Source organism: Chiloscyllium punctatum, chromosome 16 (assembly GCF_047496795.1).
Source record: "Chiloscyllium punctatum isolate Juve2018m chromosome 16, sChiPun1.3, whole genome shotgun sequence".
Classification (NCBI taxonomy): domain Eukaryota; kingdom Metazoa; phylum Chordata; class Chondrichthyes; order Orectolobiformes; family Hemiscylliidae; genus Chiloscyllium; species Chiloscyllium punctatum.
This window is the reverse complement of record NC_092754.1, coordinates 7,319,071-7,342,277: the sequence shown is the minus strand read 5'-3', so window position 1 is coordinate 7,342,277 and position 23,207 is coordinate 7,319,071. Positions and strand designations below refer to the sequence as shown.

Genomic DNA, 23,207 nt, shown 5'->3' with positions numbered 1-23,207 from the left:
TGGGAACTGTGGGAGCTTAGAATGGCCAGTCCACCTAACCAGCATGTGCTTAGACTATGAGAGGAAGCCCATGCAGACACAGGGAGAATGTGCAAACTCCACACAGACAGTCACCCAAGGCTGGAATCAAACCCTCCCCCTGGTGCTGTGAGACAGCAGTGCTAACTACTGAGCCACCGTGCCACCCACTAATATTTGAATTGGAAACATCAGGTGGCTAACTTGGATCTGGGGCCTCGTGCAAGCGAGATGCTTGTAAAATACTGGAGGATGTTTTGGAAATAACTTTCATACACAAGCACCTGTTAAGGATGAAAAATCCAATTTGTCGTTTTTCAGCATACAGCCTCGCTATAATTCTGCAACAAGTTGTTTTAATTTAGCATGTATAAAGATGTCTAAATGCCTTTCACAAGTCCGTTAATATATTACAGTAAAGTTGACACAGAGCCAAAGAAGGCGGTATTCGGAGAACTGACCCATGGTCAGACCAAAGGTCTGTCAGACGAATCAGAGAAGGAGCGAGACTTGGAGAGGGAACCCCTGAGTTTAGGGTTTAGTTATCTGAAGACCGTCTTCCTTAGTGGGGTGAAAGAAAATGGTGCATGTGCAAGAGTCCAGATAATTGTATACAAGTACCAAGGCTCGGAGTGTGGAGTGTGGGTGGGTCTGTGGTTGGAAGAGATGACAGACATGGAGAAATGGGATGGTCGCAGGGAAATATGAATTCCCTAAATCTGCTTGGCTTTCAACTTTTCTATGAAAACCTTCTTTCTTCTGACCTTCCATGGTGCTGCTTTCTCACTGCTTTCCAACTGGGACGAGATAACATCCAGAAAAATGATTCCCGTTCGTTAGTCCCATCTGGTGCGCAAAGAGAAATCATTGTTCAGAGACTCCACTGGGGTCTGCTCCCGAGTCTGCAGCAACCTTCAGTCCAATCTCTGGAATGAAAGAGTTAAGGCAACAGAGATTGATTGGTCATTGCTCTTGTACCTAGCCTGTTTTGACTTTTATTGTACAATAGTGAATGTGCTACATTTCAATGCAGTCTGTTATGGACCAGACCAAACCCCCTCAAAATCTATTAATAAGGTAGCCTAGACCCTAACTTTTTCTTAATAAGGTGAATGTAAGGCATTGTGTCCCAGATGCAATTCGACTGGTCAAACTACTACACTTTATTCATACACTATTGTTAAAATACAACAAAAGAAATAATTGGAAAAACTTAGCTCTCTCAGAAAATTTAACTAAATAATAGATTGTTGAGCTACTAAACAGCAATTTTCCCAATATAGTAACACCCATTAACACCCCCTGGACGAAGGCAAATGCAGCAAATAGATTGTCTCACATGGAATTCTAGTAGCAGGAAGAGAACCCCAAGCTTTTAGCTATGACAGAGAAGGATAAACATCCAGCATCAAGACCCCAGTAGCTGCTACAGAAAACTAAATCTAAAAATCTGTTGGAGCCTGACCCCACCCATTCAGGCTGCTTCTATTGTTCCAAATTTTAAAAAGAACCCGAGGACAGACAAGGTGTTTACTTTATGGGATTTCAATAGACAGCTCTGAACCTCCGTCTTAAAACCTCCCTTCATCTAAAACAGGTCAAAATACACCTCTTACGACCATAGTATTCTTAGAAGTCACTTTCAGTCATCTCAAAGATGCAAGCTTACTTACCAACTTTCTGGTCACCTACATTGGGGGAGATCTCAGAGCAAGGCTCCCTTTGGCATCTGAATTTCCACTTGAATTTGTGCTCACGTTCTCATCATAGAACATAGGAAAGGAAGCCATTCTGCCCATCAAACTTGCATTGCCATCCAATTACAGATCGGTTTGACTGCTCTGCACATTAACTCCATCTATCTGCCTTAGTCCCATTACATTAATACACTCGCCTATTAAAAGTGGACAAAATGAGTTAGAATGATTTAAAAACATTAGTGTGGTGTGAGTAATGCTGAAAAAGGTGGAAAAACAGAATGAGAAAGACCGTATTCTTGATGTTGAGAAGGATTTTCCTGTGCTGAACCCCTTCAGGGACAGAATCTGCATTGTGTGATTTGATGAACAGAACCGGCTCATTGCATTTATATTTCAGCAGCTTTGCTGGCATTTCCATAAATCTGTTCTTGAAAACCCATTGAGTGTTTTGATGTGCAGTTGGTTCTGCTATAATGTGTTTCCTCAACGTGAATTGGCTTTGATGCGATTGAAGAATTTAGACCCTTATATGTAAAACACGAACCTTCCTTACCTGTGTTGACTATGACGCGATTCCGGCCCCATTAATTTAAATGGTGTGGCTATTGTGCAATTTTCTTCTAATGCGAGATTGCACTAACAGGTTACAGGAGAACCGACTGTATTTTCAATTCACACGTGGGAGATGGTCTCACTGCATTAGACCTAGAACTTGCAGCAGCCTGTTCTGTGGTGAAGGTGCAGAGCAAACTTGGATTGAGTTGTGATATTGTGGGATGTGTTGAGCAGGAATGTCCAAGATTTAATAGACATAGAGTCATACAGCACAGAAACAGACCCTTTGATCCAACCAGTCTATGCCGACCATAATCCCAAACTAAACTAGTCCCACCTGCTTGCACTTGGCCAATATCCCTCCAAACATTCCTTACTTACGTACATAACCACATGTCTTTTAAATGTTGTAACTGTACCCACATCCACCATCTCCTCTGGAAGTTCATTCCACACACGAGCCATTCTGTGTTTAAAAAAAAAAGTTGCCTCTCATGTCTTGTAGAAATCTTTCTCCTCTCACCTTAAAAATAGGGACCCTAGTTCTGAAATCCCCCATCCTAAGGAAAAGACACCTGCCATTCACCTCAACTATAGCCCTCATTACTTTGTAAACTTCAGTAAGGTCACCTGTCAAACTCCTATGTTCCAGTGAAAAAAATCCTAGCCTGTCTAAGTTTTCCTCATAACTGTCGATCCCAGCCTTGGGTGACTGTCTGTGTGTAATTTGCACGTTGTCCCCGAGTCTGCATGGGTTTCCTCTGGGTGCTCCGGTTGCTTCCCACAGTCACAAAAGATGTGCAGGTCAGGTGAATTGGCCATGTTAAATTGCCCTTAGTGTTCAGGGATGTGTAGATTAGGTGCACGAGTCATGGAGAGTAGTAGGGGAATGAGTCTGGGTGGGTTTTCCTTCAGAGGGTCAGTGTGGACTGTTGGGCCGAATGGCCTTTATCCACACTGTAGGGCTTCTATGATTCTTAACTCTGTGTGGGTGCATATGTCTCTCTCTACAAATGCTGAAAGATCTACAGAGTATTTCTGGCCCATTCTGTGTTTCACATGATGTATTTTTCCTTCATCTCGGTTGTTCTGAAGTGTACAATCGACAGATTCTTGACCGATTCAGGAACAGGATGTGGGTGTTTCCGGCTGGGCCAGCATTTATTACCAAGAAGGGAGTTAAGAATCAACCACATTGTCACAAGGAGGTAAGACCAGGTAAGGATGGCAGTTTCCTTCCCTCAAGGACATTAGTGAACCAGATGGGGTTTTCCTGACAATCAGCAATGGATTCACAGTCATCATCAGACTCTTCACTCCAGACCTTTTAAAAATTGAATTGAAATTCCTCCATCTGCCATGGTGGGATTTGAACTCAGGTCCCCAGAATATTATCTGGGTCTCTGGATTAACAATCCTGCAACAATAATACCACTAGGCCATTGACTCCCCCAGTGGAGACCAGGAAAGTGGATGTGAGGAATGTTGGATCCTATTGTACGACAGAACAAGCTCAAGGGGGCCAGATGATCTATTCTTATTTCTTATTGTCTAACGTCTAAATCTAATCATTCGCTTTCAAAATGCAGTTGTTGTTATAATGTGCAAATGTGGCAGCTAATGCGAGCAGGAAATGTGATGGGTGACCAGCAAATCTTGTTTTTGTGGGATTGATTCAAGAACGAATGTTAGCCAGGACACTGGGGAGCATCGGATTCTGTTCAGCAAACGGTTACAAGTGCCTCACTTGACAGTCAGGGCAGGGGCAGCCACTGGAGACAAACAAAGGCTGGAAGCTTTGATAACTGCCCTGCTTCCTCAGACATCCTGTAAGTTTCTGAGCAAAGAGCTGGCAGGTTGCTTTCATTCATTAAAGTGTGTACACTTGTGCCAATCAAAACGATGCACTGGTAATCACTGTATCAGTGCTGAGTGCTCTTGGACGGCACGGTGGTTAGCACTGCTGCCTCACGGCGCCAGAGACCTGGGTTCAATTCCTGCCTCAGGCTACTCTCTGTGTGGAGTTTGCACATTCTCCCTGTATCTGCGTGGGTTTCCTCCGGGTGCTCCGGTTTCCTCCCACAGTCCAAAAATGCGCAGGTCAGGTGAATTGGCTATGCTAAATTGCCCATCGTGGTAGGTGAAGGGGTAAATGTAGGAGAATGGGTCTGAGTGGGTTGTGCTTCGGCGGGGCGGTGTGGACTTGTTGGTCCAAAGGGCCTGCTTCCACACTGTAAGTAATCTAATCTAAAGACGCTAAAGAGACACCTCTCATCAGGAGAGATGCCCAGTGTCAATGCACCCAAGATATTTGTACATCGCAGGGTGGACAATCAAAATGAATGCAACAAACTCATCAACCAGCATTTAAAATACCCAAACCAAAGATTAGGCTTCAGTGAGAAGCTGAAACCTTCATGGAAAAACTTTGAATGAAGGAACTAAAAGACATCAAAAAAATCACATTGATAGATACATTTATCCTCATCATTGCTTCAAAAGGTAAACCATCTCACTCAGACATTGGAAAATCCTCCAGCCGGAAAAAATTAAAAGATGGCTGGGAGGATTTATGGGGATGTACTGTCACTGATCAAACAGTCACCAGAGGCAAAATATGTCATGCCACTCAGGCATTTAGCAGACTATCAACAGATCAAGGACCATGGGAGGAAGGGGGGAGGGGACAGACATTCGGCCAATCAGCAGGGCCAATGCAGAGAGGTGATGACCGCCACACCAAGCCTCAGGTTGAGGAGGGAGGCAGGTCAATGGGGAGTGATAGTGGTGTGTTCAGAGAGGGTGAGGGGTCATTAACGACAAATGCTGAGGAGGTGGTATTGAGCGGGAACCCCCTTACCAATGCTAGAGCCATTATTAGGAAAATCCTGTTGTTCCAAATCATCAAACACTCCAAATTCCAACAGAATAAGTTAGGATCTGTCCAAAGGATACAGGAGCATAGAACCTCTGAACTGTCCAGGATTTGATAAGAAAGAGGAAGAAAGACTTGCCTTTGTGTAGCACCATTCACAGCTTCAAACCATCTCAGTCCACTTTTGAACTGTAGCCACTGTTGTAAGAAATGCAGCAGCTAATTTGCAAACAGCACGCTCTCACAAACAACAATGTGATGATGAAGTAAAACAAAGAACTTAAAGTTTGGGAGAAGATTTGTAGCTCGGGTGCTCATTGTTGTGGTTCTGTTCACCGAGCTGGGAATTTGTGTTGTAGACGTTTCGTCCCCTGTCTAGGTGACATCCTCAGTGCTTGGGAGCCTCTTGTGAAGCGCTTCTGTGATCTTTCCTCTGGCATTTATAGTGATTTGTACCTGCCGCTTCCAGTTGTCCATTCTAGCTGTCTGCTGCAGTGGTCAGTAAATTGGGTCCAGGTCGATGTGCTTATTGATAGAGGCATGGCACTCATCCACAGATTCTAGGAATTCCCTGGCTCTTCTCTGTTTGGCTTGTCCTATAATAGTAGTGTTGTCCCAGTTGAGTTCATGTTGCTTGTCATCTGAGTGTGTGGCTACTAAGGATACTAAGGTCGTGTCGTTTCGTGGCTAGTTGGTGTTCACGGATGCGGATCGTTAGCTGTCTTCCTGTTTGTCCTATGTAGTGTTTTGTGCAGTCCTTGCATGGGATTTTGTACACTACATTGGTTTTGCTCAGTAGTCTGGCTGTCAGTTCAGAAATGTTTTTGCTGTATGGTAGTGTGGCTAGTTCTTTGGGTTGTGGCATGTCCTCATTCCATTGTCTGAACATTTCTGAACTGACAGCCAGACTACTGCGACCAGTAGGACTCGTAACAGCACACAAACCAACAGCCACTCTCAGACAACAACTCACCAGGATGAAGGACCCGATACCCAGCACGAGCAAAACCAATGTAGTGTACAAAATCCCATGCAAGGACTGCACAAAACACTACATAGGACAAACAGGAAGACAGCTAACAATCTGCATCCATGAACACCAACTCGCCACGAAACGACACGACCAGCTATCCTTAGTAGCCACATACACAGAGGACAAGCAACATGAATTCGACTGGGACAACACTACTATTATAGGACAAGCCAAACAGAGAACAGCCAGGGAATATTAACTCTGTTTCTCACTCTGCAGATGCTGCCAGATCTGCTGAGCAATTTCTGTTTTTATGTATGATAATGACATTATCTGTTTTTCTGATGTCGATTTAAGGAATAAATATTGACCAGAGCACCACTCTCAATGATGTGTGATGAGAAGCCAGAGACTCACTTACATTTCCTTCCAGAATGTCAATTTTTGAAGAATAAATAAGGTTGGAATGAGGGAAGAAACCTCTCTATTTTGTCTATTCACTTCTCCCTAGTGTAAGAATTGGTGAGGTTGTTCGTTCTTGCTGTTTGATAATCCGCGACCTTATTTCCATGTGTGTTTATTGAGGAATGGGTATTAGCCATCCAATTAAACATTATATTGAATGAGTTTATAGTTCTGGTTATGCAATTGGAATTTTGAAATTAAATACATTTATTACATTCACTAATGAATATTATTCTGGTGAAGTGATATTTTTACAGTTAATCAACTGATGAAACCTTAGTGTTTGGTGCATGGTGACAGGTAATTTTAGAAGGTGGGGAGTTGGAGCAAGATTACGGTTTAGCACAATGTGTTAAACCTGGAAGTAAGCTGATGGGTAATGAATAGCAGAAACCAACTATCCCACCCAATACCACATGAGGAATAGGTGGACAGACACAAGAGAGGTGTGAGGAAATAAGAGGGCTCGTTCCTCATTCTAAATTGATTTCTTCAAAAACGAAGACCACTTTGGAAGAAAATGTAAGGGAACAAGATAGTGGGGTCTCTGCCCCCTCACCCCTTATCTTCGGTTGTGGGATATGGAAGTGGATGAAGGATTAAACATGAAATTATTGATAGTTGAGTAAGGGAAGATTACAAAATTTCAGTGTCTGATTCAAAAAGGGAAAGAAACAAGTAACAGTAGGAACTAACGGACAGCAGTTAGTGGTGGGACTGGGGCCCACAATTTAAAACAGGTTTTGGAGATGGAAAGCATGTAACGTTGGAGGAGGGGTCAGCGTGGAAGGGATCCGTGGGGGCTAGGTTTTTTAAAATTGAATTTCCCACCCTAAAGGGGAGCTTGTTGTCATCGCTGAACTCTTTCACTACTCCACACTTCACAACATCTCTCCCACCAAAATGAAAAATGGGGTCATGGTAGTGAAACCAAAAAGAAAGAAAGACTTGTGTAGGATGGAGAGAGAGAGGGAGAGAGATGAGCACAAAGATAGTAGAAGCAAGCCATGTTGTTTGATTTACAAGGTGAGAGTAGAGGTGGGGAGATGGCACGGTGGCACAGTGGTTAGCACTGCTGCCTCACAGCGCCAGAGACCCGGGTTCAATTCCTGCCTCAGGCGACTGTCTGTGTGGAGTTCGCACGTTCTCCCCGTGTCTGCGTGGGTTTAATCCGGTTTCCTCCCACATTCCAAAGATGTGCAGGTCAGGTGAATTGGCCATGCTAAGTTGCCCCTAGTGTTAGGTAAGGGGTAGATGTCGGGGTTTGGGTGGGTTGCGCTTCGGCGGGGCGGTGTGGACTTGTTGGGCCGAAGGGCCTGTTTCCACACTGTAAGTAATCTAATCTTGAGATTTGCTTTCTGGGCAGGGTGCATCATTGAAAACTTCCTCTAGGAGGTGCTCTGGTCAGTTTTCTCATTGTAAAGGGTCACATTGAGAGGTCCCACACATAGACACACATAGTTAGACAAACAGATACACAGACAGACAGACATAGAGACATAGACATACACAGTTAGACAGACAGGCACACACAGAGACATAGACATACACAGTTAGACAGACAGATAGACACACAGTTAGACAGACAGACATAGAGACATAGACACACACAGTTAGACAGACAGACACATACACACATATAGAGACATAGACACAGACAGACAGACAGATATACACACAGACATAGACACACACACACACAGTTAGACAGACAGACAGACACGTACATATATATATATAGAGAGAGAGACATAGACACACACAGACAGACAGACAGACACATATACATAGAGACACACACACACACACACACACACACACAGACATAGAGACATAGACACACACAGTTAGACAAACAGACACACAGACATAGACGCACACAGTTAGACAGACAGACAGACACACACACATAGAGACATAGACAGACAGACAGATACACACACAGACATAGAGACATAGACACACACACTTAGACAGACAGACAGACACACACACACATAGAGACATAGACAGACAGATACACACACAGACATAGAGACATAGACACACACATAGACACATAGACACACAAAAAAACAGACAGATACACACACAGACATAGAGACAGACACACACAATTAGGCAGATAGACACACACAGTTAGACAGACAGACAGACACAACATATATATAGAGACATAGACACACACAGTTAGACAGACATACACACACAGACATAGAGTCATAGACACACACAATTAGACAGACAGACACACACACACATATATAGAGACATAGACACACAGAGACACAGACACACACATTGATATAGATGTACAGACACACACATCAGTAGAGATGCACACATAGACACATGAACGCACAGACACACACAGAGACACACACACATACATGAACGCACAGACACACACAGAGACACACACACATACATGAACGCACAGACACACACAGAGACACACACACATACATGCACGCACAGACACACATAGCGATACATGCATACGCAGACAGACAGACACACACATGTACGCAGAGACACACAAGTACAGACACAGTCACAAAGACATACGCACACACATACACAGTCACACATGTATGCACACAAACACACAGGGTGCTTGTGCCCTCACTGAGGAGGCTTGGTGCATTTAATTGGACAACGAGTGGGAACCCTGCCTCCTTCCTAACTTGACTCTGATTGTTCTTGATTCTCTGGGGGAGATTTCTTAATCCACCAATTTAACAATGTGGGAACAAGTAGGAACAAGTGGGATTTGGACCCAGGCCTCCTGGCTCAGAGGTATGGATGCTACCTGGCAGAACCTGTATTGCTGTCAATTGAGAATACGGTAATGTCCATTTAACTCACCTTGACACAGAGTGTAAGACTGGTGTCGCTAGGATTTCACTGTATGGGGGTCACTGCAACCACACTCCGAGAGAGATGGAAGGCAGTGGGAGTGATGTTTATTCAAAGGCAGAGTGGCATTGGTAAGGGGGTACCCGCTCAGTACCAGCTCCTCAGCATTTGTAGTTAATGACCCCTCACCCTCTCTGAACACACCACTATCATTGACCTGCCTCCCTCCTCAACCTGAGGCTTGGTGTGGCGGTCATCACCTCTCTGCATTGGCCCTGCTGATTGGCCGAATGTCTGTCCCCTCCCCCCTTCCTCCCATGGTCCTTGATCTGTTGATAGTCTGCTAAATGCCTGAGTGGCATGACATATTTTGCCTCTGGTAACTGTTTGATCAGTGACAGGACATCCCCACACTCATTTGCCTGCAGAATTCCCACAAATCCTACCAGCCATCTCTTAATTTTTTTCAGCTGGAGGATTTTCCAATGTCTGAGTGAGATGGTTTACCCTTTGAAGCAATGATGAGGATAAATGTATCTATCAATGTGACTTTTTGACGTCTTTTAATTCCTTCAATTAAAGATTTTCTGTGAAGGTTTAAGCTTCTCACTGAAGCCTAATCTTTGGTTTGGGTATTTTAAATGCTGTTTGATGAGTTTGTTGCATTCATTTTGATTGTCCACCCTGTGATGTACAAATATCTTGGGTGCATTGACACTGGGCATCTCTCCTGATGAGAGGTGTCTCTTTAGCGTCTTGTCCAAGAGCACTCAGCACTGATACAGTGATTACCAGTGCATCGTTTTGATTGGCACAAGTGTACATACTTTAGTGAATGAAAGCAACCTGCCAGCTCTTTGCTCAGAAAGTTACAGGATGTCTGGGGAAGCAGGGCAGTTATCAAAGCTTCCAGCCTTTGTTTGTCTCCAGTGGCTGCCCCTGCCCTGACTGTCAAGTGAGGCACTTGTAACCGTTTGCTGAACAGATCCGATGCTCCCCAGTGTCCTGGCTAACATTCGTTCTTGAATCAATCCCACAAAAACAAGATTTGCTGGTCACCCATCACATTTCCTGCTCACATTAGCTGCCACATTTGCACATTATAACAACAACTGCATTTCGAAAGCGAATGATTAGATTTAGACGTTAGACAATAAGAAATAAGAATAGATCATCTGGCCCCCTTGAGCTTGTTCTGTCGTACAATAGGATCCAACATTCCTCACATCCACTTTCCTGGTCTCCACTGGGGGAGTCAATGGCCTAGTGGTATTATCGCTGGATTGTTAATCCAGAGACCCAGATAATATTCTGGGGACCTGAGTTCAAATCCCACCATGGCAGATGGAGGAATTTCAATTCAATTTTTAAAAGGTCTGGAGTGAAGAGTCTGATGATGACTGTGAATCCATTGCTGATTGTCAGGAAAACCCCATCTGGTTCACTAATGTCCTTGAGGGAAGGAAACTGCCATCCTTACCTGGTCTTACCTCCTTGTGACAATGTGGTTGATTCTTAACTCCCTTCTTGGTAATAAATGCAGGCCCAGCCGAAAACACCCACATCCTGTTCCTGAATCGGTCAAGAATCTGTCGATTGTACACTTCAGAAAAATACAGAAAGGGCTAGAAACACTCTGTAGATCTGTCAGCATTTGTAGAGTGAGATATACACACGCATACAGAGTTAAGAATCATAGAATCCCTACAGTGTGGATACAGGCCATTCGGCCCAACAAGTCCACACTGACACTGCAAAGGATAACCCACCCAGATCCATTCCCCTACTATATTTTACCGCTGACTAATGTGCCTAATCTACACATCCCTGAACACTATGGGCAATTTAACATGGTGAATTCACCTAACCTACACATCTTCAGCCTGTGAGAGGAAACATACACAGACTCAGGGAGAATGTGCAAACTCCACGCCGACAGTCGCCTGAGGCTGAGAATTGAACCCATGTCCTTGGTGCTGTGAGACAGCAGTGCTAACCACTGAGCCACCATGCTGCCTTAATGTTTCTGGTTGAGTAGAACTCTTCTTCCAAATTGAAGGAAGGTTGAATTGCAAAAGGTGTGACACTTTTGGTGATGGGGGAATGAACAATGAAAGGGAAGCTTAGGGACAGGGCAGGGAGTGGGAGAAATCGAGCGACTGAGCAATGATCGTAAGGCAAAGGAGGTAGCAATGATCGGAGCAAATTGAGTGTCCAGAGGGTATACACTGACTGAGTAAGATCTGCTGAATACCTCCAGCACTTCTGTTTCTTTTCCAGATTTCCAGTAGCTCCAATATTTTATTTACTGGAGAAATGACATCATTTAAGGTTGTTGAGTATTGCTGTCAGGTTTAACAAAAACAAAAAATAGCAATTTTTAAAATGTAAACTAGAATCAGACACCATTTACTTTTTGTCTCTGTTTCTCGAAGGTTCCTGGAGTATATTTAGCCGGATGTAATGATGATTTCTACACGAGTTGTCTATGGACTGCTTCTCTGTGGATTGCTGCATGTGCTTAGTGCAGAATCCAAGTCCCACATTTCTGTTGTCTTAGTTGGGGCCACGGGGGACTTGGCTAAAAAGTACCTGTGGCAGGGTTTGTTTCAGTCGTACAGCAAGCAGGTCGGTGGAACCCACAGCCTCAGTTTCTATGGAGGCACTCGGCTCAGCTCCTCGGAGGCCTCCCCGGTGATGTACGAGATTCTGAAAGGTCTGTCCTGTTTGCCGAATGTCCCATCGGTGAAGTGTGCGCTGCTCAAGGACCAGTTTCTGAAGCTGACCCAGTACCACCGGTTGGACACGCACCAAGACTATTCCGCTCTGAACAAGAAGATCAAGGAGGTGCTGGACCAAGAAGGGCTTCGGGAGGAGGGCCGACTCTTCTACCTTTCCGTTCCTGCTTTCGCCTACGCTGACATCGCCACCAAGATCAACGCCACCTGCAGGCCTCAGGAGGGGTCCTGGCTGCGTGTTGTTCTGGAAAAGCCCTTTGGACATGACCTCCATTCTGCTCAGCAGTTAGCCGAGGAGCTGCGGAAGGTCCTACGAGAGGAGGAGATGTACAGGATTGATCATTACCTCGGGAAACAGGTGAGTGCAGCTCCTGTTCTCAAACAATGGCCTAGCAAATCCTAAACACCTCGTGGAGCCTCTCTCCTTGGGGTGGGGGAGTCCAGAACTAGAGGGCGTGGGTTTAGGGTGAGAGGGGAAAGATATAAAAGGGACCTAAGGGGCAACTTTTCCACATGGAGGGTGGTGTGTGTATGGAATGAGCTGCCAGAGGAAGTGGTGGAGGCTGGTACAATTACAACATTTAACAGGCATCTGGATGGGTATATGAATAGGAAGGGTTGAGAGGGATATGGGCCAAGTGCTGGCAAATGGAACTAGATTAGGTTGGAATATCTGGTCTGCATGGATCGAAGGATCTGTTTCCGTGCTGTACATCTCTATGACTCTGTGACTTATACATTTTTCCTTTGAGTGATTTATGGAACACCACTGTACAACAGCTGTTATGTGACTGGGCTAGCAGATCAGGGACCTGGAGAAATAACACAGAGGTGCAAGTTCAAACCCTATTACAGCAAAATCCTAAATAAGTGAAAAATAACAAGTTGGTATGTGTAACAGGGACCATGCACCTTTTGGGTCATTGTGAAAAGCAGAATGGTTCACTAACGTCTTTTAGGGAGGAAATTGACCATCCTTCCCTATGTGTGACTCCTCGATTCAGAGTAAGATAAGAGACTCTGAATGGGAACCCATTGAAAGTGTGAACTGCAAGGACTGCACAGGTCCAACAGGATAGCTCATCATCATTTTCTCATGGTCAATAAATTCAGGCCTTGCCAGTAGCACCCCACAGTTCTTCATAGTCTCCCAGTTGTGTGAGGTGGCATAATTCAGCGACATCCTCATTTATCATTGTCAATCATTCTTTGAAGGTGTGTGTTTCCCATCCCAGATTAGTTTCCAATGACTCAGCGACTTGTTAGGTCACACAGCCCTCGTGTGTTAACTACTCTGGAGTTATGTATAACCAAACTGGTTAAGTCTAACTCACTCTAAAAGGCTTTAGTCTTCCTAAATACAATTCAACAACTTCACGACCACTCTCACCAGTGTCAGATTTTTACTTCCAGATGTTTAAACTGAGTTTGAATTCTCAGCCTGCCACGGTGGGATTTGAGCTCCTATTTTCTGAGTTATTGGTAAGTAACCACTCTTCCTGAGGTATGCCTACAAATACTGTTCCTTAATTATTGCCAAGATGAGTGAAATTTAAATCCCCAGAAGCTTCACGTTATTATATGGTACGGACCTCCACACATTAGGAAGTTCTTTAATGAGCAAGTCTCTCACAGCAGCGAGGACAGTGATGGCAATGCCATTATTGACCTCCTTGGGATTGAGTGACAGGGAAAAAAATGAGCCAAGGTTCCTGTTGCTGACAGTAGCTTTACTGAGGAGCTGTAGACACATTGTAAAGAGACCTCACTGTACTTACCAGGCTTAGAAATGATGGACTCTGTAGAGTAGTTTGTTATTTCTTGCTACCCAATGGTTGGTAGCCTTATAGTATCTTGCCTACCAAACTGTACTCAGGTTACAGTAAAGGGGCTGTGTCCAATTCCCCTCGGTCACTTCCATCCAGTGTTCTTGTTGTAATGTGCAGGTATAACATGTCTTTTTTATTCACCCGTGGGATGTGCGCATTTGTGCCAGCCTTTATTACCCATCCCTCGTACCCCTTGAGAAGGTGGAGGTGAACTGTCTTTGTTAACTGCTGTAGACCACATGTTGTAGGTTGACTCACAATGCCCTTAGAGAGGGAATCCCAGGATTTTGACCCAGCAACAATGAAGGGGCAATGATTTATTTCCAAGTTAGGATGGAGAGTGATTTGGAGGGGGTGGTGTTCCCATTTATCTGCTGCCTTGTCCTTCTAGATGGAAGTGGTCGTGGGTTTGGAAGGAGCTGTCTCAGGATTTTTGGTGAATTTCTGCAGTGCATCTTGTAGATAGTACACACTGCTGCTACTGAGCGTTGGTGGTGGAGGGAGTGGATGTGGTGCCAATGAAACGGGTTGCTTTGTCCTGGATGGTGTCAAACTTCGTGAGTGTTGTTGGAGCTGTACCTATCCAGGCAAGTAGGGAGTATTCTGTCACACTCCTGGCTTGCACCTTGGACATGGTGGACAGCTTCGGGGAGTCAGGAGGTGAGTTATTCGCTACAGTATTCCTAGCCTCTGACCTGCTCTCGTGGTCACTGTTTATGTGGTGAGTCCAGTGTGTTTCAGGTTGCTGGTAACCCGCAAGATGTTGATAGTGGGGGATTCATTAATAGTAACACCATTGAATGCCAAGGGGCAGTGGTTGTATTGGTTCTTATTGGAGATCATCATTACCTGGCATTTGTGTGGTGCGAATGTTATTTGCCCCACTTATCAGCCTAAGCCTGGCCCAAGCCAGATCTTGCTTGAGCATAGACTGCTTCAGTATCTGAGAAGTCACAAATTAGGCAATTATTGGTGAACATCCCCATTTCTTCTGATCTTATGATGGAGGGAAGGTCATTGATGAAGCAGCTGAAGACGGTTGGGTCTAGAACACTACCCTGAGGAACTCCTGCAGAAATATCCTGGAGCTGAGGTGACTGACCTCCAACAACCATGACCATCTTCCTATGTGCCAGGTATAACTCCTAACAGCAGAGAGTTTGCCCCCTGATACCCATTGATTCCAGTTTTACTGGGGTTCCTTAATGCCACACTCTGTCAAATGCAGCCATGATGTCAAGGGCTGTCCCTCTGGAATTCAGCTCTTTCATCCATGTTTGAACCAAGGCTATAATGAGGTCAGGAGCTGAGTGGCCCTGGCAGAACCCAAACTGGGCATCACTGAGCAGGTTATTGCTGAGCAGGTGCTGCTTGATAGCACTGTTGGTGACCCCTTCCATCATTTTACTGGTGATAGAGAATAGACTGATTGGGCAGTAATTGGCTGGGGTGAATTTGACCTGGTACAGGACATACCCAGGCAATTCCCCACTTTGTCGGGTAGATGCCAGTGTTATACCTATCTTGGAACTGCTTGGCTAGGTGTGCAGAAAATTCTGGAACACAGGTCTTCAGTATTATTGCTGGAATATTGTCAGGGCCCATAGCCTTTGAATATCTAGTGCCTTCAAATGTTTCTTGATATCATGTGAAATGAATTGCATTGGCTGAAGACTGGAATTCTGGGGACCACTGGATCATCCATTTGGCACTTCTCACTGAAGATTGTTGCGAATGCTTCATCCTTACCTTTTTACACTGATGTGCTGGGCTCTTCCATCATTGAGGATGGGGATATTTGTGGAATGTCATCCTCCAGGGGGTTGTTTACTTGTCCAGCACCATTCACAGCTGCATATGGCAGTACTGCAGTACTTGGATCTGGCCCATTGGTTGCAGGATTGCTTAGCTCTGTCTCTCACTTCCTGCTTATGCTTGTTTGGCACACAAGTAGTCCTGTTTGATAACTTCACAGGTTGACCCCCGTGCTCTTCCTGGCATGCCCTTGTGCACTCTCCACTGAACCAGGGTTGATCTCCTGGCTTGTTGGTAATTGTTGAGTGGGGCTTATGCCAGGCCATGAGGTTACAGATTGTGCCAGAGCTCAAGGCCCACAGTGCCTCATGGATGCCCAGTCTTGAGTTGCTAGATCCATTCAAAATCTGTTCCATTTAGCGGGTGATAGTATCACACAACAAGATGGAGATTATTTTCAATGTGAAGGCGGGACTTCGTCTGCAGAAGGACTGTGCAATGGCCACTTGGCCACTCTTAGCGATACTGTCATGACCAGATGCACATGCTGATGGGAGATTGGCAAGGATGAGGTCAAATATATTTTTCCTTCTTGTTGGCTCCCTCCCCACCTGCCACAGACCTGGTCTAGCAGCTATCTCCTTTAGGACTCGACCAATACTGCTGCTGAGCTACTCTTGGTGTGGACATTGAAATCCCCTGCCCAGAGTATATTTTGAGCCCTTGTCATCCACAGTGCTTCCTCCAAGTTGAATCACACTGATTGACCAGCTGAGGGAGGGCGGTAAATGGTAATGAGCAAGAGGTTTCCTTGCCCATGTTTAACCTGAAGCCATAAGGCTTTGTGGGGTCTGGAGTCAATGTTGAGGACTCCCAGGACAACTAACTCCTGACTGTATTCCACTGTGCCACCCCCTCTGCAGGGTCTGTCCTGCCAGTGGTACAGAATGTTTCCAGGGATGACTATGGTGGGGTCAGGGACGTTGTCTGTAAGGTATGATTCGGTAAATGACTATGTCAAACTGTTCTTGATTAGTCTGTGAGATGGCTCTCCCAGGTTTGGTATGAGCCCCTCACTAGTCAGTGAGGTGGATTTTGCTGGGTCAACAGGGCTATTTCTGCTGTTGTCTATTCCGGTGCCTTGGTCAATGTCAGGTGATCCGTCATTTCTTTGTTGAGACTTTGTGTTGACTGATAACAGCTGAGTGGTTTGCTAGGCCATTTCAGAGGGCAATTGAGAGTCAACCATATTGCTGTGGGTCTGGGGTCACATGTAGATCAGGTGAGGATGGCAGATTTTCTTCCCTGAAGGACGTTAATGAACGAGATGGGTTTTTCCAAAAATCGACAATGGCTCATTGTCATCCGATGATTCTTAATTCCAAATATATTTTATTGAATTCAAATTCCACCATCTGCCATGTCAGGATTTGAACCCAGGTCCCCAGAACATTTCAGCTGAGATTCTGGATCAATAGTCCAATGTTGAATGCGCTGCTAATTCATTGAGACTGAGTCGTTCATTGGCTAATATGACATTCCTCGGTATGTTGAGGACTCCCAGGACAACTAACTCCTGACTGTATCCCACTGTGCCACCCCCTCTGCAGGGTCTGTCCTGCCAGTGGGACAGAATGTTTCTAGGGATGACTATGATGGGGTCAGGGACGTTGTCAGGAACATTCCAGCTTCTCTGGTAGCCATGGAAACCACTTCACAGAATCACAAGATTGTTATGGTGCAGAGGAGGCCATTCAGCTCAAAGTGCCTTTCAAATGAGCATCATTACTTAGTACCAATCTTCTGTTTTGCCCCATACCTTGCACACTATTTCTACCCAAGTAACCATCCAATGTCCTTTTGAATGCCTCAGTTGAACCAGCCTTCACCGCATCTCCAATCAGTGCATTCCTGACTCCAACTACTTGCTGTGTGAAAAGGTTTTTCTCACATCTCTCTTGCTTTTTTTGTACATTGCTTTAACTCTATGCCATCTCATTCTTGTCCCATTTATGAGCAGGAACACTCTATGCAGGATTTTGAAAACCTCAATCATGACTTTCTCTCCAGGAGAACAATCCCAATCTCTTCAATCTATCTTCATCGCTGAAGTTTCCCATTCCTGAAACCATTCCTCGAAGGTACTTCTGCATTCCCTCTCTCTCCAATGCATTCACATTGTTCCTATAATGTGCCCACAACAGTACACAGTCCTCCAACTGAGGTCTAAAAGAGTGTCTTATACAACTTCAATGTGACCTTCCTGATCCTGTACTGTATGCCCTATTAATAAAGCCGAGAACACGATGTGCTTTATTAACTGGAGAGTGATGGTCTAGTGGTATTATTGCTAGACTATTAATCCAGAAACCCGGATAATGTTCTAGGGACCTGGGTTCAAATCCTGCCATGGTGGAATTTGAATTCAATAAATAAACCTAACTTTTAAGAGTCTAGTGTTAAACATGAAACCACTATTGATTGTTGGAAAATTCCATCTGGTTCACTAATATCCTTTAGTGATGGAAACTGTTGTCCTTACCTTGTCTGACCTACATGTGACACCAGACCCACAGCAATGTGGTTGCCCTCTGAGCAATTAGGGATGGGCAATAAATGTTGGGCTGGCCATGCATGCCCACATCCTGTGAATGAGTTAAAATAAAATCTACTCTCTCCACTTGTCCTCTTACCTTCAATGATCTGTCCGTATTTACACCCAGGTCACTGTGCTCCTGCAACCCATTTAGAACTGTACCCTCTGTTTTATAAGATAATGTCCCTCCAACCAAAGTCTATTATCTCACATTTTTCTGCATTGAATTTCATCTGCCACCTATCCACCCAGTCAACCAAAGTGTCACACTGTCTTCCTCACAGTTTACAGACCTTCCAGGTTTCTTATTCTGCTGTTGGAGCTGATCATCAGTGAGGGAATGAGACTGTAATATTGTCGTTATCGTTTGCTAATGGCCACAAGGGCCACTCCCTCTGAGCTATAATAAACAAAGTATTTAATTGCAATTTATGCTCAGAGACATAAGGTCCAAACAGCAACGTCTGAGTGTAATTCCTCACCCAGTTCTGTTTTGTCAATAGGCACAAATATACGGAACAGGAACGGGAACAGGCCATTTGGCCCCTTGAGTCTGCACTGCCATTCAATATAATCATGGCTGACCCAATTGTGACCTCTACTCCACATTCCTACATAACCCCGATAACCTTTCACCCTGCCTTACTTATCAAGAATTTATCTATTGCTGTAAAAATATCACAAGTTGAGCTTCCACTGCCTTCTGAGGGAAACATTTCCAAAATGAAATGTCACAACATTCAAGACTTTGGTACTAATTTTCAGAACGAGGCCTATTGTAGATTTTGTGTAGCTTTGGCAATACAGACTTGATGGGTTGAAAATTCTTTTTTGTACCATGTGACTCCCCACCTTGTGTGAGAAAGAAATTCTGTTCATCTCTGTCTGAAACTGGTGACCTTTTTTTATTTTTTAAATGGTGACCCTCAGTTTGAGATTCTCCCTCAAGAGGAAACATTATCCCCACATGCACATTGTTAAGTTGAGTCAGGCTTGTATATGTTACAAGTGCATTAGTTGGGTTTTGGCCCAGTGCAGTGCATTTGTATCAGGGGATAGAGAGCCACCAAGCATCTGCAGTTGACATAACTTTGACATCGGCAAGTATCAATTTCCATCAGTCTGTGGGATCAATTCCACTGCTACTGTTTTTAATGGATTAGATATTCAATTGAAATTTGTGCTGCTTACCATGAACTTTTGCTTCTTTTAAAAACAAAATTCCCTTCCTAAGTAGTGGAATAAACCAGATCTTGATAATTATAGGCAGGTATGTTTGCCATCAGATACGGAAAAACTGTCGTTTGGCATTGTCCAGTATGCGATGGGACTCCCAGCTTAGTTTCAGAAGTCCAGCTTGCTGACCTGACTGAATTCAGTGAATCACAGAAATTGTACAACACAGGAGAAGGCCATTTGGCCCATTGTCTGTACTGGCACAGAAAGAGCTATCCAGCCTTTCCCACTGTCCAGCGCTTGCTGTGTGGCTCAGTGAGTTACGGCGTCTCCAATGCTTGTCTGAGCTTTATTTAAATCACATGAGGGTTTCTGCCCTCCACACCCTTGATGCAGCCAGTGCCTGTTACCCTGTTGAATATAAAAGACTTCTCCTCCAGTCCCTCTAATCCTTTTGCCAATTAATTTCATTGTGTCCCTTAGTTACTGATCCCCCGCTAAAGGAAATTGCTCCTTCCCAAGCTCTCTGATTTTATTTTTTCTTTCTTGCATATTCAGAAGTGCTCTTACACACAACTGAATGGCTATTTTCCATCACTGAGGCATGTTGATCCTCAGGTTAAACCACCACCAACTTTCTCTGTCTCTAATGAGAGAGCACTACTATGGTGGGGTAAGACTATAGTGACTTTACCTATTATGCAGATTGCGTTTACCATCGCCCGTGGGACGTGAAGGTCTCACATAATTCCATACACCTTAATTAATTAAGTTAAATTCTTTATAGAAATAGAAACTAGAACTAGAAGTTGGCCATTTGGCCCATCGAGCCTATTCCTCCATTCAATTCTATATCGATGTCATGTTTCCACTTTGACCCTATACCCTTTGATGCCTTGATACAATGGGTAAAGTGATGGATGACTGTTGTCCATACCTAAATTCCCAAAAGGGACTCGAGAAGGAACAGACTTGGATACCTGTTGGAAAAATGAATGTACATAATGGATTAGAAGGCCAATATTTTGTTGGGTGGGTAGTCATAGAGTCATAGAGATGTACAGCATGGAAACAGACCCTTCGGTCCAACCCATCCATGCCGACCAGATATCCCACCCCAATCTAATCCCACCTGCCAGCACCTGGCCCATATCCCTCCAAACCTTTCCTATTCTTATACCCATCCAAATGCCTCTTAAGTGTTGCAATTGTACCAGCCTCCACCACTTCCTCTGGCAGCTCATTCCATACACGTACCACCCCTGCATGAAAAAGTTACCCCTTAGATCTCTTTTATATCTTTCCCCTCTCACCCTAAACCTGTGCCCTCTAGTTCTGGACTCCCCGATCCCAGGGAAAACACTTTGTCTAAATACCTTATCCATGCCCCTCCTGATTTTGTAAACCTCTATAAGGTCACCCTCAGCTTCCGATGCTCCAGAGAAAACAGCCCCAGCCTGTTCAGCCTCTCCCTGTAGCTCAGATCCTCCAAAGCTGGCAACATCCTTGTAAATCTTTTCTGAACTCTTTCATGTTTCCCAAAATCTTTCCAATAGGAAGGACACCTGAATTGCACGCAATATTCCGACAGTGGCCTAACCAATGTCCTGTACAGCCACAACATGACCTCCCAACTCCTGTACTCAGTACTCTGACCAATAAAGGAAAGCATACTAAATACCTTCTTTACTATCCTATCTATCTGCGAATCCACTTTCAAGGAGCTATGAACCTGCACTCCAAGGTCACTTTGTTCAGCAACACTCCCTAGGACCTTACCATTAAGTGTATAAGTCCTGCTAAGACTTGCTTTCCCAAAATGCAGCATCTCGCATTTATCTGAATTAAACTCCATCTGCCACTTCTCAGCCCATTGGCCCATCTAGTCCAGATCCTGTTGTAATCTGAGGTACCCCTCTTTGTTGTCCACTACACCTCCACTTTTGGTGTCATCTGCAAACTTACTGACTATACCTCTTATGGTCGCATCTGAATCATTTATGTAAATGATAAAAAGTAGAGGGCCCAGCACCAATCCTTGTGGCACTCCACTGGTCACGGGCCTCCAGTCTGAAAAACAACCCTCCACCACCACCCTCTGTCTTCTACCTTTGAGCCAGTTCTGTATCCAAATGGCTAGTTCTCCCTGCATTCCGTGAGATCTAACCTTGCTAATCAGTCTCCCATGGGGAACCTTGTCAAACGCTTTACTGAAGTCCACATCTACTGCTCTGCCCTCATCAATCCTCTTTGAATTCAAATCTCTGAACAGATGGATAATTAGTTTTTGTTGAGCAAGAGTATTAAGGAATATGAGCCATGGGCAGATATATGTAGTCAGCCATGACCGCATTGAATGGTGGTACAGGCTGGAGGGGCTGAATGGCCCTGCTGAATGAGGGGCTGCTCATATGTTCTTCCAGGATGGTTGTTGTTAAAAATGGTCTCCACATTGATGCTGTTACAGTTCAGATGAGGCATTGATAGAAACATTTTAACATTGTTGAATGTAGAAAAAAAATGCACAGGAGCTATTGATTTAAAAATCAATGGGTTACTGCCAATTTTAACCAACTTGGGGGAAATCAGCATGTGTCTGGGCGATGTCCTTTAATGTCGACAAATATATCATATGAGATAAATGAAGCCCAGACACATTTATACATTACAAAGACACACGCTTTTAAGGTAAGATATCGAGAGAAAGAGCTGGAAGTAATTATTGATCAGTTTTTGCACACAAGCAATCTATGATTGCTAAGAACAATATTAAATCTATGGCACTGAATGACATAGCGTTGGATGATGTGGAGTCTGGGTGGGTGGAATTGAGGAACCACAAAGGCAAAAAAAAACCATAATTGGAGTTGTGTACAGACCTCCTAACAGTGGTCAGGACCAGGGACGCAACATGTACCGGGAAATAGAGAAGGCATGTCAGAAAGGCAAGGTCACGGTGATCATGGGAGACTTCAATATGCAGGTGGACTGGGTAAATAATGTTGCCAGTGGATCCAAAGAAAGGGAATTCATGGAATGCTTGCAGGATGGCTTTTTGGAACAGCTTGTCATGGAGCCCACAAGGGAGCAGGCTATTCTGGACCTAGTGCTATGTAATGAACCAGACTTTATAAAAGATCTTAAAGTAAGGGAACACTTAGGAAGCAGCGATCATAATATGGTAGAGTTCAGTCTGCAGTTTGAAAGAGAGAAGGCAAAATCGGATGTAATGGTGTTACAGTTAAATAAAGGTAATTATGAGGGCATGAGAGAGGAACTGACAAAAATAGACTGGAAGCAGAGGCTCGCGGGGAAGACAGTAGAGCAAAAATGGCAGGAGTTTGTGGGTATAATTAAGGACACTGTACAGAGGTTCATCCCCAAGAAAAGAAAGATTATCCAGGGAGGGATTAGACAGCCATGGCTGACAAAGGAAGTCAGGAAATGTATTAAAGAAAAAGAGAGATCCTATAAAGTGGCCAAGAGCAGTGGGAAATCAGAAGATTGGGAAGGCTACAAAAACAGAGTATAACAAAGAGAGTAATAAGAAAGGAGAGGATCAAATATGAAGGTAGGCTAGCCAGTAATATTAGAAATGATAGTAAAAGTTTCTTTCAATACATAAGAAACAAACGACAGACAAAAGTAGACATTGGGCCACTTCAAAC

General features: G+C 44.4%; 1 protein-coding gene across 2 annotated transcripts in view; it reads left to right on the top strand.

Annotated features, from left to right (window-relative positions):
* The window catches only part of h6pd (hexose-6-phosphate dehydrogenase (glucose 1-dehydrogenase)), an 84,123-nt gene that overhangs the window by 9,326 nt on the left and 51,590 nt on the right, over positions 1-23,207 (top strand). For both annotated transcript variants that reach the window (XM_072586140.1, XM_072586141.1), the window contains exon 2: positions 11,881-12,541. In XM_072586140.1, the coding sequence (XP_072442241.1) occupies positions 11,909-12,541 (633 nt within the window). In that variant the 5' untranslated portion in view covers positions 11,881-11,908. The remainder of the gene's footprint in view (positions 1-11,880; positions 12,542-23,207) is intronic.